At 51.6% G+C, this 22,755-nt stretch overlaps 2 protein-coding genes across 9 annotated transcripts in view; one reads left to right on the top strand and one right to left on the bottom strand.

Annotated features, from left to right (window-relative positions):
- Window positions 1-1,634, top strand: part of NCOA6 (nuclear receptor coactivator 6) — a 73,299-nt gene extending 71,665 nt beyond the window's left edge. For 3 of the 5 annotated variants that reach the window (XM_017878766.1, XM_017878762.1, XM_017878753.1), the window contains exon 13: window positions 1,071-1,634. In XM_017878766.1, coding sequence (XP_017734255.1) covers window positions 1,071-1,114 — 44 coding nt within the window. In that variant the 3' untranslated portion in view covers window positions 1,115-1,634. The remainder of the gene's footprint in view (window positions 1-1,070) is intronic. The other 2 variants (XM_017878745.1, XM_017878777.1) reach the window with 1 other exon arrangement.
- Window positions 1,635-2,978: 1,344 nt separating this feature from the next.
- Window positions 2,979-12,435, bottom strand: TP53INP2 (tumor protein p53 inducible nuclear protein 2). 4 transcript variants are annotated; one of them, XM_017878711.1, is made up of 5 exons: window positions 12,218-12,435; window positions 11,256-11,372; window positions 7,535-7,708; window positions 6,888-7,176; window positions 2,979-6,362 (listed from the first exon to the last, which is right to left on the bottom strand). In XM_017878711.1, exons 3-5 carry the CDS (start codon window positions 7,656-7,658, stop codon window positions 6,113-6,115), a joined length of 663 nt encoding a protein of 220 aa, XP_017734200.1. In that variant the 5' UTR covers window positions 7,659-7,708; window positions 11,256-11,372; window positions 12,218-12,435; the 3' UTR covers window positions 2,979-6,112. The 4 variants fall into 4 exon arrangements, with proteins under 4 accessions (XP_017734200.1, XP_017734222.1, XP_017734207.1 ...); XM_017878733.1 differs by having other exon boundaries at window positions 6,888-7,056; window positions 12,218-12,429; XM_017878718.1 differs by lacking the exon at window positions 12,218-12,435 and adding an exon at window positions 11,951-12,037.
- Between the last annotated feature and the right edge of the window lie 10,320 nt (window positions 12,436-22,755).

Here is a 22,755-nt window from a genome sequence, read left to right as displayed (position 1 = left end):
AAAAAAAAAAAAAAAAAGAAACACTGTTTAAGTCTGGCACAAGTTTAAGTTAAGACAAGAGAAACTGAAGGAATCAAAACATAGTCATTTTCCTTTATGTCACTGTCATTCTGTGTGTAAATCACTCAGTTCCCCTCTTCCATGAAACCTTCAGGCTCACTTGGACTCAGAGCAGGCTCTTGCTTGTTCTGAATTGCATTCATGACTGATGTATCCACAGTCTTTTTTTTTTTTTTTTTTTGAGACAGTCTCGCTGTCACCCAGGCTGCAGTACAGTGGTGGGATCTCAGCTTACTGCAACCTTCACCTCCCTGGTTCAAGCAATTCCCCTGCCTCAGCCTCCCGAGTAGCTGGGATTACAGGCACACATCACCACGCCCTGCTGATTTTTGTGTATTTTAGTAGAGATGGGCCAAACTAGTCTCAAACTCCTGACCTCAGACAATCCACCTGCCTCGGCCTCCCAAAGTGCTGGCATTATAGACGTGAGCCACCACGCCCAGCCTTCCACAGTCTTGATATAACTGGCTGGGCCATAGTAGACACTCATTGACCAGGGCCCATGGTTATGTTGTTCAGACCTTGACTATAGCATGACAAAAATGGTTCCTTACTGTGAAACAATAGCTTGGCTCCAAAAGGGATCCCAAGGCAGGTTTTGTTTTGCACTCTAACACAACTTACTTGCTTATGGCATTACTCATTGATTTCCACCAAAAGCATTGTCAATCTATCTATTCATACTTCGTTGTATGATGGGACCTGGTGAGGGAAACAGTGGGTGAATTGCCCAGCTACAAAGGCTCTCTCCACCCTGCACTTTCTCTAGTCAGTGTGCTTCATCGCCCACCATCTTTGTCGCATTCCCCCAATTCCGCCCAATGCAGGACCACACCCTCTTCCCACATAGGTCATCAAGCAAAGCCTGTGCTCCATTCAGAGCACCTCTTAGACAGATTCCGAGTCAAGTAGGGCTCTCCTTAGGTCTACCCTGCTTGTTGTGGACTGCCTAAAGGGTACTGCTATAAAGTGTTACCTCCACTGAACACGTCCTTTCTTTCCCCCCACAGACATAACCAGTGCGGTGCAATCCAAGCGAAGAAAATCCAAGTAAACAAGCAGGACGGCGACTTGATACTTGTAAATGTGTGTGACTTTTACAAAGAGCAATTTTGAGCTGTGACTTTTTTAAATCAATTTCTGTACAGTTAGTAATTTTAATAATGTGGCCCTTTTCCTAGTCCCTGCAACCTGTTTCATAAAGTGCAATGGGGAAAGCAGGATTGTTGAGCCCTTTTGGTGTTGCGAGTTGAAGTTCAGGGTTTCTAAAATGTTGTCTTGTATTGAAAGGAGCTAATGCCATTATGTTATTAGTTTTCACATTTCCTAAGCAGCCTAGAGTACAGGGTGAGCATTTTTAGATCTCCTAATGACGTATTGTGCTGTGGAAGTACTGTGTGTGAATAGCAGTAGTGGGGGCAAAAGCAAGCTTCTCATTTGGAAATGTTGTAAATAATTTTATTATATAGTGTTTTGGATGTATTTGTTGTAGAAATGGACCAGTGAATAAAGAGAATCTAAGGATTTGTACAATGCGAAATAATGTGTTAAATAAATGTCATTGTCATAGAACAAAGTTATGTTATTGGTAAGGGATTTTTGGGTGATAAGCTCTTTCTTTGGACCTTAAATAAGCAGACACTGCCTTCTTTGTGAATGGAATTCCCATCTAGTCCTCATTGCACCTGAGATGTCCGCCTGGCAAGTTGAGGAAAATGTACATACTTGCTCTCTCACCTCATTCTTGGCTTTGAAGAAACTAACCCTGTTCAGCACTGTGCCAGGTACTTTGATATATATTGCTCAACTTAGAGAAGATCAATGACCACCCAGGATTTTCTAGGGACAGGAAGCTGTCAGCAGCTGAGACAGCACTTTTTCACCACGTCACACATTGCTTCTCCATATGCATGGTGGATAGATCCAAAACAATTGTGCTTACATCTCTTCCGTGCAGGAGGTAAGCCCAGACTGGCCTGTAAGATTGTGCCAGCATCAAGAATCTAGTCCAGGGCCAGGTGCGGTGGCTCACACCTGTAATCCCAGCACTTTGGAAGGCCTAGGCGGGCAGATCACCTGAGGTCGGGAGTTCGAGACCAGCCTGACCAACATGGAGAAACCCCATCACTACTAAAAATACAAAATTAGCTGGGCATGGTGGCGCATGCCTGTAACCCAAGCTACTGGGGAGGCTGAGGCAGGAGAATTGCTAGAACCCAATAGGCAGAGGTTGCGGTGAGCCAAGATTGTACCATTGCACTCCAGCCTGGGCAATGAGTAAAACTCCGTCTCAAAAAAAAAAAAAGAATCTAGTCCAGTTTAGGTCAGGTTTCCACCTTCAGTCCAGTTCTGTGGTTAGATGGAGCAGCTCCCAAATTAGAGGGGTCATTTTGTGTTGTATATTTCAGAGATGTTCACTACATTTCACTCTGGCTGCCCTGCTTCAAAATGCATGTAGTCTCCAAAGCCAGCTCCTTCTGCCCCACCCTACCCCCAACTTTCAGGAGACTCTGATGCTGGGGGCCCTGGCCTTGTCTCAGCCTGGGCTTCAGCCTTCTGCTGCATCTCCCCTAGGGCTAGACTTCATCCTTTCCTTCCAGTGGCTCCTTGCCCTTGCTCTAACCCAGTGCCTGAAACCAAAAGGATGAGTTGGTCATTCTGTCATGCTCTTATTCTCATCTCTATTTCAGCTGTCTTCATGTATGCGTCTTGCATTATAAGGATCTTCTAAAAGTAGTCATTTATGAGTCAGACCCCATTGTCTGGCTCTGTTCCCAGTAAGCTCATCTCCCCTCTTCCTCTCCCATACACACACACCAGAACCAAAGCCAGCTTTATCATAATACCCTGTGCCACTACGGTGCTTAAGATTACAAAGTGCTTCTCATACTTAAGCTCAACTCAGGCAGAAACGATCATGTGCTTTAAATAGATTTTTATTTGTTTTTCTTTATATTAATTAATTTTTTTCTCCCATAGAGGAATAACATTACAGTCTAACAATCAGAATTCTGTTACACACATACACAGGCATGCCACATGACCCAGTTGAGGTGGTTGTTTCCTTGAGTCTGTTGACACATCACATGGTCAAAATCTCCTCATTTCAGCCAGTCTCAAAACACCCAACAGGGATGCACTCAACTTGTTGGTTCCATGTGGAACTAGGTGGCAGGGCGAGAGGGAAAGTAGTAGAAGGGGGCTAAGGTGTGTCTGCATTCAGTCCCCTCATGTAAAGCCACATGGATCTGGGGGGTATCCAAGAGCTCTGATGGGGTCCCTGTTGCACCTAAGACATTATAGGTCAGAGCAAGTTGATCAGAGGGTTCCAGGCAGGGGGCTAGGGAGCAGGCATACATACTCTAAAACAGCACCAAACTGCATTCATACACACACGGTGCCCTGCTGGGACTAGACTGGCAAAGGCTGGAAAGACACCCAGCTTGAAGGAACCACTCAGACTTAACTGGGGGATAACTGGAAGTCACTCTTTGATGTAACTGGGACTCACTCTAGAAACAGGGGTCCCTCTGACACAGTTTTGGCAAAGTGCTGGTAGTACTGACATTAATACTCACAAACTGGTACAAACTCTAGGGCCTCTGAAAACATCGATCAAAACAGAGTCTCTAACCCCCTCCTAAGGTTGCATAGGACTTTGAACTCTGGTTCCCTCACGTATTCAAGTTCTGTGGTTTAAAAAAAAAAATCCTGAAGCATGCTCAAGGTGAAAGGCACGTACACAGTCAATACAGTATGACAAGGGCTGATGCTTCAGGAGTCAGACTAGCAGGAGACTGAGTAGTGTTCGTTTTTAGAAATCTATACACAATTAAAATATTGCCACACTCAAATGCTACAGAATCTACAGGAAAGGTACAAAAAAATAGCCTTGCAACCTGCCAGGTGAGAGATTGGGTTCTAGAACTACAGGAGCCTCCAGAAATACAGGTAAAGAAAAGGTCTTTTAAAATTTGAGCCAAATGCCCTATAACTTAAACTCTTCCCCCACCAGAAAAGGATCATGGGCACCACACAGGACTGAGCCTAGGTCCCAGCTGGCAGTGAGGAGTAGGCAAGAAGGATTGGAGGGAGTTTCAGCTCTTGGAGGTGCCGAAGACCCTAGGCTGGCTGTGAAGTGCCCAAGTGGTAGCTGGAAGAATAAAAGCAACTAGGTTGTAACTGAAGGAGAACTTGGGGAGAGGAGCAAGGCTGTCAACTACTGGGGCCCTAGTGGACTGGCGTGGGAGCTTTGATCCGTTTTTAGTGTTAATTTGGCTTATTCCCTGGAATAGGAGACCCCATCAGGTATTCCTCTGTCCTCATCCCAGCATCCATGGGGATACCCCATCCCTTCCCCACATATCCCCGGCCTGGGGCTATAGGGTCAGGGAGGGCAGCTGCCTTTGCCCTCATGGGAATGCAGTTTTCTCCAAGCCTCAGCTTGGCTGTGAGGCCTGGAAACCTAGAGTTGGGGTGAGGGGAGGACTTACGTTCATATGTACCAAGAAGTCTTAAAAGTTCCAAGGAAGAGTGGGCACACACTAGAAAAGGGTGGCTAGAAAGAGGAAATGGTAAGCAACTTGGGGCATCCCAAGAGGCTGTTGCTGGTGTCTGAGCCCAAAATTCAGTCTCACCACAAGAAGGGGGAGGCCGGTGGCCCCTGCCCTGTGTGTCTCCCCCAGGGATTCAGGTTCCCTCCTCCAGGTACTTACTGGAGGAGGAGGGGAGGGGGACCATAGGGCACCCATCTCTCCCCAGCAACCTAGAAAGAAAGAGAGGCCTGTGGGAGAAAATGAAAAGAGGCCCCCTGAAGGCCCTGAACCTGGATAGGAACAATTTGCAGATTGGGACAGTGGGGGTCCTGGACTCCTACTCAGGATTGCTGGCTAGCCATACTGAGCAGGGTGTGAAATACAAGGCCAGAGGCAAGGTGAAAGCTGAGCTGTCAGCCTTGGGATGACTTCACCCCATGGTGTGTCCTCCAGCATCACTGCTCTGCACTCTGACCCAGAGTGTGTGCCCTTTCCCCGCCTAGAAGCCCTGTGGCCTGCATGTCTCCTAAGCTAGTTCTAGCACCTTGGGCTTGTGAAAAGATGGCCAGGATGGTGGGGGCCTTGCCCAGCTTCTACTCGGGTGACATGTCAGGGGTAGAGTGGCAAGGTACTAAGCCCTTCAGATTCCGGGGCCTGCACAAGGGTGGATTATAGAAAAGGGAAGTGGGGGCAGACTCCAGGCTTCAGCCTGGGAGCAGGGTTTGGCCTCTCTGAGCAAGCACAGTGCACACTCCCTTGGTGCCCTGCTCCCTGCAGCTTCTCAACGTTGTCTGTCCTGTTGCATCTCCAATAGGCTGCCTCGTTCCCTAGATTCCCTCCGTCTTCTCCCTCTAACTCACATCTCACAGTCCTCTTCTACATACTGTACTTTTCCAGGCCTAAGTAGCTCCACAGAGTACCGTCCCCAAGGCAGAAGGAAGGGGAGACTAAAATTAGCAAAACCCTGAGCCCTTACTAGAGGGCAATGACAGCAGCCCAGGCTGCAAAGGCTCTACCTGGTCAGAGCTGGGCTCAGGGTCCCCACCATTTGGGAGGGAATTACTGGGAATGAAGAATAAGGGAACAGGAGTAAGTGTAATGCCAACCATGGGATAGTGTGACTCATGTAAGGTGGGAGTTGAAAGTGAGGAATGAGCCAGATCAGGGACTGGAAGCAGCTTTCAGAAATAGGGGTGGGCCAGAGGTAGAGGACTGAAGGGCAAGGGTGAAGGGGAAAGACAGGGATGGGGATCAGAGAAGAAAGGATGGAGGGGTCAGGAGTAGGGGCATGGATGATTAGATGCTGGGTATGGGGGCCAGAAGGAGTGAGGGTGAAGGGGGCTTGAAGGGGTTCAGAGGCAGATTAGACGATCAGAGATGGGGATATTGAGGGTGTCGGCTATCACCTAACCTCACACGCTTTAAGAAGGGAGGTTTCGGTGTCCAGCCCGAGGCGTCAGAGGTGCCCGACAGGGATCGGGAGTCAGCAGGGGGTTCGCGGCGCGGCCGGTGGACGCTCAGTAGTTAAACTGGCGCTGGCACGGCTGGTAGATGAAGCTGCCCTGGTTCTTGGACCGGCGCGGACGGCCCTCGCGGGCTCGGTTCTGTCGCTGCACCGCCTTGGCGCTCAGCGCGTGGCGCTCCGCCCGCTGCCGGGCCCGCTGCAGCCGCCGCACCTGGCCCGCCTTTTCCAGCAGCGCCGCCCGCGCTGGCAGAGGAGCGACGTGGCGCCCGGCCCGGGGCTCGCGGCGGGCAGGCGCCAACTCCCTGTGGGGACAGAGCGAGGCTCGGTCAAGCCGGGTGAGCCGGGTGGGGGGGCTAGGGGGCGCTGCCATCTCCCACCCTTGCTTTGGCGCAGTTCTGTGTCCGTTCAGATTGGGGTGCCCGACGCCCTTCTTGTGGGTACCAACCCGGAGGTGTCTCCTCGGTTCTAGCCCATAACAGGTAAACTGGACCTCGGGGAAGACTGGACCCCCCACTCCCCATTCCACCCTTGCCTTTCTCTTTAAGTCCCACTCCCTAGACGCTGCAGCCACGCTCCTCAAGCCTCCAAATCCGGCCCCGGCCTCTTAGCCACGCCCCTCCTTCCCAAGCCTCGCCCCGGCCACTAAGCCACGCCTCTCCCACCCAACAGCCCAGCCCCTCCATCCTCAGGCCAGCCTGTAGCCTCGCCCTGCGGCTCACGGGCCCCCTACTTTGTCTCAAAGGCAACTACCCCAGCCTCCTGGCCTGGACCCTGGCCTCCAAGATCCGTCTCCCTGGGCATCCAGGCTCCGCCCCCGGCTCGCTCACCCTTCGCTGAGGTCGCCGTCCGGCAGGGCCGCGTCCGGGAGCGGGGAAGGGGGCCCGGGCTCCAGCACTATGGTGCTGCCGGTGACGTAAACGGACATGCTGGGGTGCTCGATGAGGAGGTCCTCCAGGGGGCTGCTCTGGAGGCGGGCGGGACCGAGTCCAGGCCCCTCTGCAGTAAAACAGGCGGGAGGGGTAACAAACCAGCTCTCGTCCATCAAGGAGGGCGCGGGCGGAGGGCGGCCCGCGGGGGCAGAGGCGGCCCCGGGGCTGGGTGGAGCCGCGTAGCTGTCTAAGGGGCGCGGGTTGGGAGCCGTGCAGAGGAGGGGAGCAGCGAGGAGGGACACACACACACACCGGACAAGGGGGCGGGGAGAGAAAGGGCATCGTTAGTCAGACCCGCAGCCCGTCCGCAGCTCCCCGGGGCACCCACGGGCCAGGAGTCTCGCCCTGCTGCCCTGAGGGACCTGACGTGCGGCCTCTCCTGGGCCGCCAGGAGAGGGCCCCGGCTCTCATGGTAAGGGGTCCCGTGACCCCACCTCCAGTAGGCTTGGGGGACTCCCCAATCCCCCAGCAGCGCCCTTCCCCTCTGCTCGGCCATCTGCCCTTAGAATGACTTCACAGGCCCAGGAGGCAGACCCAGACCTCACCCGGCAGGTCAATGATGAGCCAGCCGTCCACTTCATCCTCCTCCGACACGAAGGCGCGGGGGCAGTCTGGGTCTTCAGGGGGCGAGGGGGTGCTGAAGAAGAGGCTGGTGAGGCGCTGGAACATGGTGGGGGGCGAAGCGGCCTCACGGGGGCGCCCTATGGCAGTGCAAAAACCTGGGAATCATAGAAGGACGTTGAGAGTCACCACTGATTGAGGTTCACCCCACTCCTGGCTTGGGGCAGAGGACAGAATATATCACCCCCAGAGCAGGGAGAAGGGTACACACAACAGGGATATGTGCGGACACTTTGAGGATATGTGCTTTCTGTATTCAAATCCAGGTTTGTTTGTTTGTTTTTAATCTTCTGTATGATTTTTAGGAAGTTATTTAACTTATCTGTGCCTTAGTTTTCTCATCTGTCAAAAAACAATGATAATAGTACCTTCCTCCGGGCTCTTATAAGAATTAAATAAGCTAATAATAGTATCCTCCTCCAGGCTCTAATAAGAATTAAATGAGCTATATCAAAGTTACTGAAAGGAAAAAAGGCGGTGGGGGGAAGAACTAAATGAGCTAAACACTTATAAAGTGCTTAGAACTATGTCTGGGCATATGGTAAGCACTCAACAGACTAATAGTTATTATTACAGGGTGCTTTAGGAACATAGAAAGAGTGACATATGGCACAGCTCTGCCAGGGAAGGTCTCCAGAGAATTGGACATCCAAGCTGGACTCTGAGGAGTAAATAGGAGTTCTCCAGGCAGGGAGGAAATTGCCCATACTGTCTGCTTGTTATCATCACAATATAGCTAGGCCGGGCATGGTGGCTCACGCCTGTAATCCCAGCACTTTGGGAGGCAGAAGTGGGTGAATTACTTGAGGTCAGGAGTTTGAGACCAGTCTGGCCAACATGGTGAAACCCCGTCTCTACTAATAATACAAAAATTAGCTGGGCGTGGTGGCGGGTGCCTGTACTCCTAGGCTGAGGCAGGAGAATCACTGGAACCTGCAAGGCACCACTGCATTCCAGCCTGGGTGATAGAGCGAAACTCAGTCTCAATAATAATAATAATAATAATAATAATAATAATAATAATAGCTAACATTTATCTTCCTGGCAGTATACTAAGCAGCTTTACCTACATTACCTCATGTAATCCTCACAACAACTACAGGAAGTAGATAATTACTATCCTTACTTTACAGTTGAAGAAATTGAGGCACAGAGAAGTTAACTTTCCCAAAGTCTCACAGCTAGTAAGATACAAAGGTGGGATTTGAATCCACACAGTCCGATTCCAGAGATAGCACCCAGAATCACCATATTCTATTGCCTTTTCCGGGTGTCTGTCTGAATTTGATATTTTCAACTTGGTGGACAGGGGTCATGGTCCATGTGTATTTTTCTGGGAAAAAGGACCTTGGTTTTCATCATGATTTCCTAAACAGCAATCTTTGACCCTAGAGATTAAGAACCACTCCTGGGGCCGGGCGCGGTGGCTCAAGCCTGTAATCCCAGCACTTTGGGAGGCCGAGACGGGCGGATCACGAGGTCAGGAGATCGAGACCATCCTGGTCTACACGGTGAAACCCCGTCTCTACTAAAAAATACCAAAAACTAGCCAGGCGAGGTGGGGGGCGCCTGTAGTCCCAGCTACTTGGGAGGCTGAGGCAGGAGAATGGCGTGAACCCAGGAGGTGGAGCTTGCAGTGAGCTGAGATCTGGCCACTGCACTCCAGCCTGGGTGACAGAGCGAGACTCCAACTCAAAAAAAAAAAAAAAAAAGAACCACTCCTGGAGCCTGTGTGGTTTGAAAAGCACTGGCCAGCAGAAATCCCATAGAACTGCTACCATCTTACCATGTGATTTGGCATGGCTCTGTTGTGTCTGTCATATGAGGTGTAAAGATGGCATGCCCTCCCCCCTCTGACCCCCTTTTCCTCGGCTCCTGTTCAAGGGCAGCATCCGAGGCTAGGAGGAAGATCAGGTTGCCTGGGCTCAGGGAGACAGCAGGTCAGTGGGAGGTGATGATGGAGGAAGGGAGCTGTCAAGTTTCCAGGGGCCCTTAAGGATGAGCACTGAGGGTTGGACCCAGACCCAGGCAAGCCCTTAACCAATCCTTCCCTGGGTGAAGATGAAGACCCCCTACTCCAGAAATGGAAACACCAAGGTGGTAGCTCTAGATCTACCCCCTCCCCATGCCAGCCTACCTCAGGACTAGAGCTTGGCTGGGGGCTGCTGGCCATACTCCCCCAGGACCTGAAGCCTGACTGACTCTCCACACCTGTTCCCTGAAGATGCTCAATGGTTTTGCTGCTGAGCCACTTGTCACCATTCTCTAAGGGTGTTTCCACACTTCCTGTAGAACTTCCTGGGGGCAGGTCCAGACTTCCCTGGAGGTATTTCTCCTCTTTCTGCTAATCCACCTGCAGTACTGCCATGCTTATTGCTACCTCCCCCATTCCCTGGAAACGTTTTCACACTTGCTGCAGAATCACCTCACTTCCATACCCTGAGAATATTTCCACATTTGCAGACTCACAGTAGGCTCAAGATGTTGGCTTCCCTGGTGGGATGGGGGTGGGAGATCTACAGGGGTTAAGAAGGTGGCACCACCCCCCACTAGTGTCCGCCCAGCACAATTCACATATCCCAACCCATCTGTAGCCACAGGGAGCTGGTGACTCCATTACCAAAAGCCCAGAAAGTTTGGCCCCTCTTGAAGGAAGGGAATATCAAGGCCTTAATGAGGCACATCCTCCTTCCAAGAACCTCCTACTTCATGGAATATGAAAGAGAAGTTAAGAGCTGTTTCAGGGACCATCATATTCACCCAGCCCATTTTACAATGTGATGATCAAAAAGAAGACATAATCTATCCAAAAATACATGGCTAGATAGTGGCAGGGCAGTCCTAGTCCCACGTTACTGTGCATCCAGTCCAGATTAGGAGGATGTCAGGAAAGACTCAGCAAACAATCCCCAAGAATACAATGATGCAGGGGTACAGGGAGGTGAAAAAGACCTTGACCTAGCCACACCACCCCTCGCCTAGCTACAAAAGGGTCTGGGGTTACTGGCACCAAGATTTAGCATGCACTTCCTGAAGACCCACTGTGTACCAGAGCCTGCACTGTGCCTCCTCAAATTTCAGATAGGTTTAGGGGAGGGAGGCTCAGGGGAGAAGCTCCCTGTCTGAGGTCACACAGCAAGTCAATGACAGCCAGGAGTGACAGCAGCACCAGCCAGCCAGTGCCTGCCCCCTCTCCTGACCACTTGGGAAGCCTCCCAGATTTCCTTTCCCAGCCCTGCCAGCTTCCTGGTTCTCACATTCCCAGTTCTGCTCCAGGGAGAACCATTCCCTTTAATAACTACAGCAGCTCTGCCCAGAATAGCATTTGTGCCCTAAGCCATCCCTACTCCCAGCCCATCCTTGAGCAAACTCCCAGCAGGAAAGGAGTTCCTGGTTCAGCCTCTAGGCCCATCCACTTAAGTCAGAAACTCTCCTTATCCTATCCCTTTTCCTATACTCTCTGTGGGCAGAGGTGAGAAGGGAGCAGCAAAACACTTGGAATTGTCTGCACTAGGCCAGGTCAGGCCCTTCCTAGCTGACAACCTAGGAAGTTGGGGAGGTAAAGGGCCAATAGAGGGAACCCTCACCCCACCCTCCAACCCCAACATCAGCCCTGGAGACACCCCGAGGCAGCCAATGACTCACCTCTCTGTGATCCAAACAGCTGGGAGGCAGCGATTTTATTGGACTCTAGGACTCCAAGGTACAGTGAGGACAGAAAGGGTCAGGACCACAAAACGTGAACCAATCTCCAGAGATTCCCTGGAAAAAGGTCCAGGAGTAAGGAGACCTAGGAGCCTATCAAACCGTGATGGGGCCGAGCCCAAGATCAGGTCCCCAGCGGAAGGAAGATGTGTATCTTCCCACTTGTATTGAGCCTCTATTATGTCCATGCCCTAGCTAATAATGCATCTGTCACTCAGTGAGCATGACTCTAATTGGTTGTGTGACCTCAAGTGAGCTAATTCTCCTCTCTGAGCCTGTTGCCCCTTCCATGAACTGGGGTCTAAGACCCCTCATTTTGGGTCTGGGAGTGACATCAGCTAAGGCGCTGCACACAAATCAGGGATTAGGAGGATGTTATTCTGTTAGTCCCTGGGGGCGGAGTCTGGAGCCAGAGGGAGGGTATCCCACCACCATCTGGTGCTGTCCCAACCACCTGGAGTCCGAGGTAGCCCCGAACTCCTGACGACCCCCTCGACCTAGGCCCAGCAGCGCCGTCTGACTCCTTCTCAGGTTGCAAAGAGAAAGTAGGGGATCAGAGGCCTGACCCCAGCCCCTGGATTAGCCCTAGGAAATCGCCGACCCCCTGCAGCCCCCTTTGGATTGCAGCGTCTCACCCAGGGCCCAGCCCCGACACAGCGGCTACCGGGTCACGGGAGGACAAGCGACCCGAGCCTGTGGGGGCGGTGCCGGCCTTGGTGACGTCTCAATGTCATATGCAAATAGAACGACGTCATGGTCTACCGGGCATGCGGCAACCAATTGGGAGCCGGGAACGCGGCCCCGGCGGCCGCCGGCGGAGAGAGACAAAGGCCCGGGTGCGGGGGTCTCAGGGCGTGTCCGTGGCGGGGGAGCCCCCTAGGCCCACCCGGGTCGGGACTCACCTGGGGGCGGGAGGGGGGCGGCACGGCGTTGAGGTAGTTGTGCGGCGGGACGTCCCAGGGTCGCCGGCCGCTCACAGGCCAGGCCGCATCGCTGGGGCTCGCGGGGGAGGCGGCGGGGCCGCGGTCGCTCCGGGCTGCTGAGCTCGCCCGCCGGGCTTTGAGTCTGTGCGGCCGCTGCGGCGGGGCTCACGGCACAAATTGGAACGTTCAAACAGCTGATTGTGATGTCACAAAGAGGCCCGCCCGCCTCGCGTCACCGGCTGGCGGGGAGGCAGCCAATCCCGGGCTGCGGATTCCCCCCCCCCGTCCTTTTTGCGGGCCGGGCGCTCGGGCGCTCGGGCGGGGAAACGTTCTCGGAACCGGGAGGGTGAGTGTTCGGGGAGGCAGCTGCGGGGAGCTGGGAGCCCTGCGCCGCGGCGAGCTCTCCGCGAGGAGGATCTCCACTCCCTCCTACCGGCTCCTCATTTTCCTGCCTCTTCCCGGATCGAAGCACCCTTACCTCTCCCACTGCTCCCCAAATCCTTTCACTGCATCCTATGTCCAAGTCCCGCGATGCGGACCCCGTTCTCGATCCACACCACGTCTGTGCACCTCCATTCTCCCCATTGCCCTTCTCCCTGCTCTCCCTCCCTCCTCGGGCTCACCTCCTCAGCCCTACACACTTTCTGCTTTCCCACCCCGGTTTTTCCTCAGCTCGGCAGGCTGCAGAGAAGAGGGACATCCCCCACCCCCGGTTCCGGGGGGAGCATCTGGGAATGTAGAGAAGTTAGTGAAGCTGACGGGAAATTTCGCAGAGTAGGACTTGGGAGGAATTGCCCTGTGCTGAGTAAACATTGACCTAAGAGGGCTCTGCACTTGAACGTTTTCACACCTTATTTAATCCACGTTGCTACCGGGGCTGTACAGAAGTGGCAGGACAGGGGCTGATTAGGAGTCCTGATTTACACGTGGGGAAGCTGAGTCTCACAATCTCACTGTTAGAGTGTGAACTCATATTCCACAATGCATTCAACATTTATTAGGCACCTACTATTGCACCACCATACCACTAGCTGATATGTATTGAACACTTACTGTGTGCCACGACCTGTGCTATGGTGCTTTATGTGTGTTTTTTTTTTTTTTATCTTCACAACAACCCCAAAAGGTGGATATTTTCCCCGTTTTACAGTTGAGGAAACAGACTCAGAGAGCTCAAGTGACTTTCCTAGGTCTCAAAAGTATAGTCAATGGCAGAGCCAGGATTTGAACCTATAGCTCCCAGCCCTGACCCTCTCCATTCGCTACATGCACCAGATGGTCTAAACCTCAGGGCGCTTCAGGCTCCCCAGAGTCCTGGCTTTCAGTCCTCACAGTGCCCTAGACTTGCTGTGTGACCTCAAGTCATGTTACCTCTCTGGGTCTCAGTTTGTCCAACAACATATCCAGGCTTCCCTCTAGAGCTGCCATTGTAAGATTCTTCCAAACTCTCTGCCCTCAGGATTCTGCCCACCCCACGTTCTAGGCCCCAGCTCTCCCAGTGGCCTGGGAGATGCCTGAGAAGAGACCACAAATACACATATCAGAATCTCCAGGGCCAGAGGTTCTAGGTCAGCAGAGCAGGGCTGGTGGGGGAGGGTCTGAGAACTGCCCATCTAGCCCAAAAGGAGGCCGGAGGTGACCTAGGCCAGAGGTTAATGCACTAGTGATAGAACTCTGTCCCAGCCTCATCTGAAACCCCCAAGGGACTCCTTAACCCTAGGGACAGAGGAAGAGGCCAGAAAAAAATAACCTGAGGCTGAAGGGTGGAGAGGGGAGTCGCCTTGTGGCCCTTGGAGTGTTATACCCAAAGTGTCCTCATTCCGTGCAACTCTGAGCCTCTGCCCATCACAGCCACTTCCTGCTAACTTCATACCCTCTCAGACCTACTTGCTGACTTTAAATAATCCCTAACACATCTCTCCTGTCAAGCCACTTGTTTGTTCTAAAACCTGATGTGGCTCCTAAAGCCCCACACTCCTAACACAGTACTCATGCCCCCCATGCTCCAGCCCCAGTTCTGTCCAGCTTCACCTCCCCTTCTCCTGCATGCATCTTGTGCTAAAGTCAAACTCCTCGTTGACTCTACGGCACTCTTCCACCTCCACCCTTTTGCTCAAGCTGTTTCCCCTGCCTGGAATGCCTTCTTCAGAACTTTCTGAAATCCAGATCTTTCCTGTCTTCGAGATTCTAGTTGGCCAGGTGTGGTGGCTCACACCCATAATCCGAGCACTTTGGGAGGCCAAGGCGGGAGGATTGCTCGGGGCCAGGAGTTTGAGACCAGCCTGGCCAACATAGCGAGACCCGTTATCTGCAAAAAATGAAAAAATTAGCCAGATGCCATGCACCTGTAGTCCCAGCTACTCAGGAGGCTGAGATAAGAAGATCACGTGGGTTTAGGTACAGTGAGCTATAATCAAGCCACTGCATTCCAGCTTGGATGACAGAGCCAGACCCTGTCTCTTAAAAAAAAAAAAAAATAGAGAGAGGTTCTACTTACCCTTTTTTCCTCCAGGCAGCCTTCCTTGTCCCTTCTCACCAGTTGATGGCTACCTTGATGGACATTTATTTGTTCAGTAAACAGTAAATGATGATCACTCATTGTACGTGTGTATGTCTTCTCAAGTGAATGGTTGGCATCCCAAGGGCGGGGTCTTTGTCATGTATTGCCCCCACCCAGCTTGTGGGGGTCTGGCAGAGTAGACTTTCCTCAAAGGCTCAGTAGTTATAGCTTGAAGCTTAAGAAGGGTGGCTGGTTCAGGAATATACACCTGCACTCTCTACCTTGTGTACAGGCAATGGTCTGTTGAGCACATGGTTCTGGTTCCCCAAGCCCAGAAAAGGGGGCTCTTGGCTACACTCTGGTACCCTAAGTGACTGGACTCTGTTCCCAGCATTAGCTGAACCCCATTTCTAGGCTGCTAAGTCAGATCTCAGTCTTCCATTTCTCTGTAGAGTCAGAGGTACCCATGGAATCCCCTCCTGAAACCCCTGGGACCCATTCTTCCTATCCACTACAAAGATGTATTATCTGGGCTGGAGGATACCTCAGACCTCAGCTCATCCAAACCCCTCATTTTATAGGTGAGGAAACTGAGGTCCACTGAGGCACACGCAGGTCAAGATACTTGCTTAGAATCACACAGCAGCAAAGCCATCTACTGACCCTGGCCCCAGAAAGTGGGCTCAGTATTCTGAGACCCTGGTCTGGGCCAGTGGGCTGTAAAAAGAGGCAGCGGAGCTGGGTGCGGCGGTGCAGGCCAGTAATCATAGCACTTTGGCCGAGGCAGGAGGATCACTTGAGCCCAGGAGTTCAATACCAGCCTGGTCAACATGGCAAAACCCTGTCTCTATTAAAAATACAAGAATTAGCTAGGTGTGGTGGCCTGCACCTGTAGACCCAGCTACTCAGGAGGCTGAGGTGGGAGGATCAATTGAGCCTCGGTGGTTGAGGCTGCAGTGAGGTGTGATCATGCCACTGCACTTCAGCCTAGGCAACATAGGAGACGTTGTCTCAAAAAAAAAAAAAAAAAAAAAATGAGGCAGTGAGCGTCATGCTGGGGTAACTCTGGAGTCTCATTTCCAAGCAGACAGAGGGTGCCATTCCTATGCACGCACATGGATAATCAGGGGTATCTGTGCATACAATGAAGGCACCCATATATAAACATATACACACGTGCACATGAGCTCATGCTCAGAGTTAATAGGGACCCACGCCCATCTAACCCATGCCCAGGTGTAAGTACCTGCCCAATTTCATGGGCTCCAGGACTGGAGGTCAAGAGGCCACCCTTCAGGCAGGGCGCAGTGGCTCATGCCTGCAATCCCAGCACTTTGGGAGGCTGAGGCAAGCAGATCACCTGAGGTCAGGAGTTCGAGACCAGCCTGGTCAACATGGTGAAACCCTATCTCTACTAAAAAATACCAAAAAACTAGCCAGGCGTGGTTGCGTGGGCTTGTGGTCCCAGCTACGTGGGAGGCTGAGGCAGGAGAATTGCTTGAACTCGGGCAGCAGAGGTTGCAGTGAGCCGAGACTGCACCACTGCACTCCAACCTGGGCGACAGAGCAAGACCCCATCTCGAAAAAAAAAAAAGAAAAAAAAATGAGGCCGCCTTTCTATTCCTTGGGCTTGCCCTCACCTGAGGGCTCCCCACTGCTTGCCACTCCCATTGCCTGCCCCCCTCCTTGCCCCCTTAAGTGATGTGTCAGCCTGTGTGTGTAGCTCAAAGGACCTTGTGTGTACTTGCAGGTATGAGCCAGTCTGTGGGCTTGGCTGGAGAACTGGCTCACCACTCCCCTCCTTCCCCACCCTCCCCTGCCCCCTGCCCTGAGATAGAGTGTGAGGTTGAGAGGAATCCCTCTGACATAGATAATAAACTCTTCCTATCTTACCGGTGAAAAAACTAAGACAGAGAGGGGAAAACATTTCATTGGTAAAGCCAGCTAGAGCAGGCATAATCCCCAAATTACCCCAACAGATGGGCCTACACATTAACAAGAGGCCATATTCCAAGAACTTCTATTCAAAAAGCTTTGTTGTGACCTGGGTGGCTCACACCTGTAATTCCCAGCACTTTGGGAGGCTAAGGCAGGCACATAACTTGAGTTCAGGAGTTCCAGACCAGCTTGGCCAACATGGTGAAACTCTGTCTCTACTAAAAATACAAAAATTAGCCAGGCCTGGTGGCGGGTACTTTTAAGCCCAGCTACTCGGGAGGCTGAAGCAGAAGAATCACTTGAACCCAGGAGGCAGAGGTTGCAGTGAGCCGAGATCGTACCACTGCACTCCAGCCTGGGCAATAGAGCAAGACTCTGGCTCAAAAAAACAAAACAAAACAAAACAAAAAAAAAACACAAAAAACACAAAAAACCTTTGTTATTCAATCCACAGATGTCTACATTTGAGAGTAACTCAAAGTGTGCGGCGGGGCGGGTGTGTATAAACCCTGGCCTGACTGTCAGATTTCAGTCTTGGTCTGTCCTGGGCTCACTGCCTGAGCCTGGGCAAGTCACTTCCTTTTTCTTTGTCTCAGTTTCCCCATCAGCAGAATGGCTGGCTCCATGCTCCCTTAACATACCTCCCAGGCTCAACTTCAAGGCGTCGTGGCCTGTTTGTGTGAACTGTGCTTAATGGCCCTGTCAGCAAGGAGGTGATGATCAGGACAGGATTCATTTCAGAGAGAAGAGGCAGCTGGCAGAAAGCCAAAAGCCTGGCTTAGTCTGAGTCCATCTGCCATGGTGTGAGGGTGGGACAGTGACTTTGGGGTCCCAGGGGTATGTTTGGAGTGTGGGCAAGTACCCAGGTGAGCTGCTGTAGTTGAGTGCCCAGCATGATTTCCCACGTTTAGAACTTTATTTTACTAATTTTTTTTTAGAGACAGGGGTCTTCCTATGTTGCCCAGGCTGGTCTCAAACTCCTGGGCTCAAGCAGTCCTCCTACCTCGGCCTCCTGAAGTACTGGGACTACAGGTGTGAGCCACTGTGCTCAACCCCACGTGTAACTTTTTTTTTTTTTTTTTTTTTGAGACAGAGTCTCGCTGTGTCGCCCAGGCTGGAGTGCAGTGGCCGGATCTCAGCTCACTGCACGCTCCGCCTCCTGGGTTTACACCATTCTCCTGCCTCAGCCTCCCGAGTAGCTGGGACTACAGGCGCCCACCACCTCGCCCGGCTAGTTTTTTGTATTTTTTAGTAGAGACGGGGTTTCACCATGTTCGCCAGGATGGTCTCGATACCCTGACCTCGTGATCCGCCCGTCTCAGCCTCCCAAAGTGCTGGGATTACAGGCTTGAGCCACCGCGCCCGGCCACGTGTAACATTTAAAAGAGAAATTGTTCTATCCCTCCTTGACCATCGTGGTTAGAAGGGATAGCTTTGGGGCCATCCAGGAGCAAAAGGAAAGGAACTGGCATCTGGAGTTGCATCCTGTCTGTCTTGCCCAGACAGGGCCAGATTCTGCAACTCCCTCCTGGGTCTCTGCTTGGGAACTGGGTCCTTAGCAGGCTTTGAGGCTAGGGAGGAGAGGGTGCAGAAGAGAAGGGGGTTCCCTCCTGCTGAGCCAACCACTCTGCTAGGAGCAAATAAACTTCCCGAAGCTCAGACCACTTCCCTCTCCAACTCATAGCTCTTCCTTGGCTCCCTCTCACTCCCAGGCTGAATTCACACTGCTGGCGGGGCACCCTTTCATGGTATCGGGTCCACAGTAAGCATCTGGTAAATTCTGACTGGAGGGATAAGCAAAGCTGTGTTCACCTACTCTTTCAGCGTTCTCTGTACTCATATGCACACACATACCCTTTGCAAATAAACCACCAGCTTTCCTGCTTCCAGGACTTTGCTCTTGCAGTTTCCTCCATGTAGGGAACCCTGCCCCTCACTCATCTAATCTCTCTGTGTCTGGACCCTGTCTATTCGTTAGAACTAATGTAGGCTGGGTGCGGTGGCTCACACCTGTAATCCCAGCACTTTGGGAGGCAGTAGATCCCCTGGGGTCAGGAGTTCGAAACCAGCCTGGCCAACATGGCAAAACCCCATCTCTACTAAAAATACAAAAATTAGCCAGGCGTGGTGGTGGGCGCCTGTAATCCCAGCTACTCAGGAGGCTGAGGCAGGACAATCGCTTGAACCTGGGAGGCGGAAGTTGCAGTGAGCCGAGATCACACCACTGCACTTGAGCCTGGACGACAGAGCAAGACTCCGTTTAAAAAAAAAAAAAAAGAATATAAACAGCAGCTTGTATTTATTGATTATTTCTCTATGTGCCCGTAACCCTCCAAGATGGGCGCTGCTGTTTTCCCAGCTTCACAAATAAGGACACTGAGGCTCAGGTTGCTTGAAGAAACTTGCCCACAATCACAGAGCTAAAGAGTTGGTGTGTGTTTCAAAAATGTACAGTATTTTTACCTAACAGAATCATTTTTTTCGAGCAGCTGGTGCTCCCATGAAGGACCAAACTGCCATGTGTGGAGAGGGCCACATGATGAGGCCCCAAGAGGGACCTCTACAAGCTAAGAGTGGTCCCCTGCCAACAGAAAGTGAGAAAACAGGGCCTCACTAATATGGTCACAAGAAAATGAATCCTTCCAACATCCCAAGGGAGCTTGGAAGTTGATCTTTCTCTAGTTGAGCCTCCACATGAGGACATACCTGGCCAACACCTTGATTTCAGCCTTGTGGTATCCCAAGCAGAGAACCCAGATGAGCTGTGCCCAGACTTCTGACTTAGAGAATTGTGAGCTAATAAACAGGTGCTGTCATGAGCCCCTAGGTTTGTGGTGGTTTTGTTACACAGCAACAGAAAATCAGTACACACAGGCTTCATGCCTGTAATCCCAGAACTTTGGGAAGCCAAGGTGGGAGGATGGTTTGAGGCCAGGAATTCAAGACCAGCCTGGACAGTGGGGCCCCTTCTGTACAAATAATTTTTTAAAAATTATCCAAGCCTGTGCCACCATGTCTCGCGAATTTTTTCCTTCCTTCCCTCCTTCCTTCCTTCCTCCCTCCCTCCCTTCCTTCCTCTCTTTCTTTCGTAGAGATGAGACCTCACTTTGTTGCCCAGGCTGGTCTTGAATTCCTGGACTCAAGCAGTCTTCCCACTTTGGCCTCCCAAAGTGCTAGGATTACAGGTGTGAGCCACTGCGCCCGGCCTTCACTTCTTTTATTTTTTAGAGACGGGGTCTCTGACACCCAGGCTACAGTGCAGTGGTGTAATCATGGCTCACTGCAGCCTCGAACTCCTGGGCTCAAGCAATCTTCTGCCTCAGCCTCCTGAGTAGCTGGGACTACAGCACACACCTCCATGCCTGGCTAATTTTTAAATTTTTTTGTAGAGGCCGGGTCTCACTATGTTGCCCAGGCTAGTCTCCAATTCCTGGTCTTAAGCGATCTGCCTGCCTTGATCTCTCAAAGTGCTAGGATTATAGTATAGGCCACCACAGCTGGCCTGCCCCTCACTTTTTAAGGAGAGTTCTGTCTTGTCTGCCGGCTTTCTAGGCTTCCAAGATATGGAACTGAGATAACAGGGTAACAGAGACAGGATGGAGAGGTGAGAGGGAAAAAAGAAAAAAGTGAGGCCTGAGGGAAAGGGCCTGGGGTACAGTTTTCATGGAGAGTAACAGGTTTGGTGAGTGAAGGTCACTGAGAGGCAGTGGTAGGATGTGAGAGATTGGAGAGAACCAAAGGGATTTTAAGGAGTGGTTGCCATAGATCAGAGGCTCTTTGATTTTTTTTTTTTTTTTTTTTTGAGAAAGAGTCTTACTGTGTCACCCAAGTACGATCTCGGCTCACTGCAACCTCTGCCTCCTGGGCTCGAGCAATTCTTTGTGCCTCAGCCTGCTGAGTATATGGGACTACGGGCATAAGCCACCATGCCCAGCTAATTTTTATATTTTTAGTAGAGATGGGGTTTCATCATGTTGCCCAGGCTGGTCTCAAACTCCCAGGCTCCAGAGATCCAGTTGTCTCAGACTCCCAAAGTGATGGGGATTACAGAGATTAAATCTCTCTCTCTCTTTTTTCTCTTTAATTAGAGATGGGGTTCTCACTGTGTTGCTCAGGCTGGACTTGAACTCTGGGCTCAAGTGGTACTCCGGCTTCAGCCTCTTGAGTAGCTGGGACTATAGGCTTTTTATGTAATATCTCATTACAGCCTCACAACAGTCCTATAAAGGAGCTGCTTTTTTTTTTTTTTTTTTTTTTTTTTTTTGAGACGGAGTCTTGCTCTGCCGCCCAGGCTGGAGTGCAGTGGCCGGACCTCAGCTCACTGCAAGCTCCGCCTCCCGGGTTTACGCCATTCTCCTGCCTCAGCCTCCCGAGTGGCTGGGACTACAGGCGCCCGCCACCTCGCCCGGCTAGTTTTTTGTATTTTTTTAGTAGAGACGGGGTTTCACCATGTTAGCCAGGATGGTCTCGATCTCCTGACCTCGTGATCCACCCGTCTCGGCCTCCCAAAGTGCTGGGATTACAGGCTTGAGCCACCGCGCCCGGCCAAAGGAGCTACTCTTATCTCCATCTTGCAGATTTGGAAACTGAGGCACAGAGAGGTTATATGTCAAAGGTTCAACAGCTGCTAAGTGACAGATACGAATCTGTCAGCCTGCAGCCTGGCTCCAGTGCCCACAGTCTTTTTTTTTTTTTTTAAGATGGGGTCTCATTCTGTTGCCGAGGCTGGAGTGTGGTGGTGCAATCACAGCTCACTGAAGCCTCAACCTCCTGGGCTCAAGCAATCCTCCCACCTCAGCCTCCCCATTAGCTGGGACTACGTGTGTGCATCACCATGCCTGGCTAATTTTTGTTGTTGTTGTGTATAGAGACAGGGTCTCCCCATATTGTCCAAGTTGGTCTTGAGCTCCTGGGCTAAAGCAATCCTCCTGCCTGGGCCTCCCAAAGTGTTAGGATTACAGGCATGAGCCATGGTGCCCAGCCTCAGTGCCACGTTCTTAAGCCCTTTGTGGCACTGCCTATCAACATGACTGAAGAGTGATAGCAAGGCCTTCCTGCATCAGGATCTCTTCTTCACCGGTACCAGGAATTCCATCATTATTGTGTCTTTCCTCACAGTTAAGCATCGTCCTTTTTAGATGCCTCCTAAAATACAATTAATGTAGGAACATTAAATCCCTACACATCTAGCTGATGGGTTTTTCAGATGCCTCCTCTCCACTGAATGAGATGACACAGAAATATAAATTGGGGTATGAGGAAAAAGGTAGTGGAGTATCAAAGGGAAAGAATATTCCAAGTAACTGCCAAAATCTAAAAAAAAAAAAAAAAAGCAGGGCTTCATAGGAACACAAAGAGGTAAGAGGCCAGAGGCAGACGTTCCACGTTTCCTGGGCTGGCTCTGCCCAACCTGACATCGATGGGGCTTCTGGAGGTACAACCCGATAGTCAATCCGTGCTGCTTCTCAGCCCAGCCTAGAACACTGGTGACAGGGAGCCAAGTGGGTGAGAGGTGACAAGAGAGGCACTCTGGAAGGATGCCAGGAATAGCCCCGGTGCCTCCCCTGAGCCAGGCTGTCCTTGGGGAAGGCAAGTGGGACAAAGAGCACAACATGAATCCATCCCTCAGAAGGAGGCGAGTCAGCCTCATTCCTTTGCCAGGCTGTGGTTGTATTCCATCCACCTGAAGCCTACCTTTAAAGATTAAAATGGATTTTAAATGATGTAACAGGCTGGGCACGGGGGTCACGCCTATAATCCCAGCAGTTTGGGAGGCCTAGGTGGGCAAATCACTTGAGGTCAGGAGTTTGAGACCAGTTGCCTGGCCAACATGGCAAAACTCCATCTCTACTAAAAATACAAATATTAGCCGGGCATGGTGGTGGGCGCCTGTGATCTCAGCTACTAGGGAGGCTGAGGCAGGAGAATCGTTTGAGCCCGTGAGGCGGAGGTTGCAGCCAGCCGAGATCACGCCACTGCACTCCAGCCTGGGTGACAGAGACAGACTCCATCTCAAAAAAAAAAAAAAAAAAAAAGTAACATTAACAGAAATAATATATAGAAACAATCTAAGCAAGTG

The sequence above is a fragment of the Rhinopithecus bieti genome, unplaced genomic scaffold, assembly GCF_001698545.2.
Source record: "Rhinopithecus bieti isolate Rb0 unplaced genomic scaffold, ASM169854v2 scaffold_65, whole genome shotgun sequence".
Taxonomy (NCBI): domain Eukaryota; kingdom Metazoa; phylum Chordata; class Mammalia; order Primates; family Cercopithecidae; genus Rhinopithecus; species Rhinopithecus bieti.
Note: the sequence above shows the minus strand (reverse complement) of the source record. Positions and strands in the feature narration are given on the sequence as shown.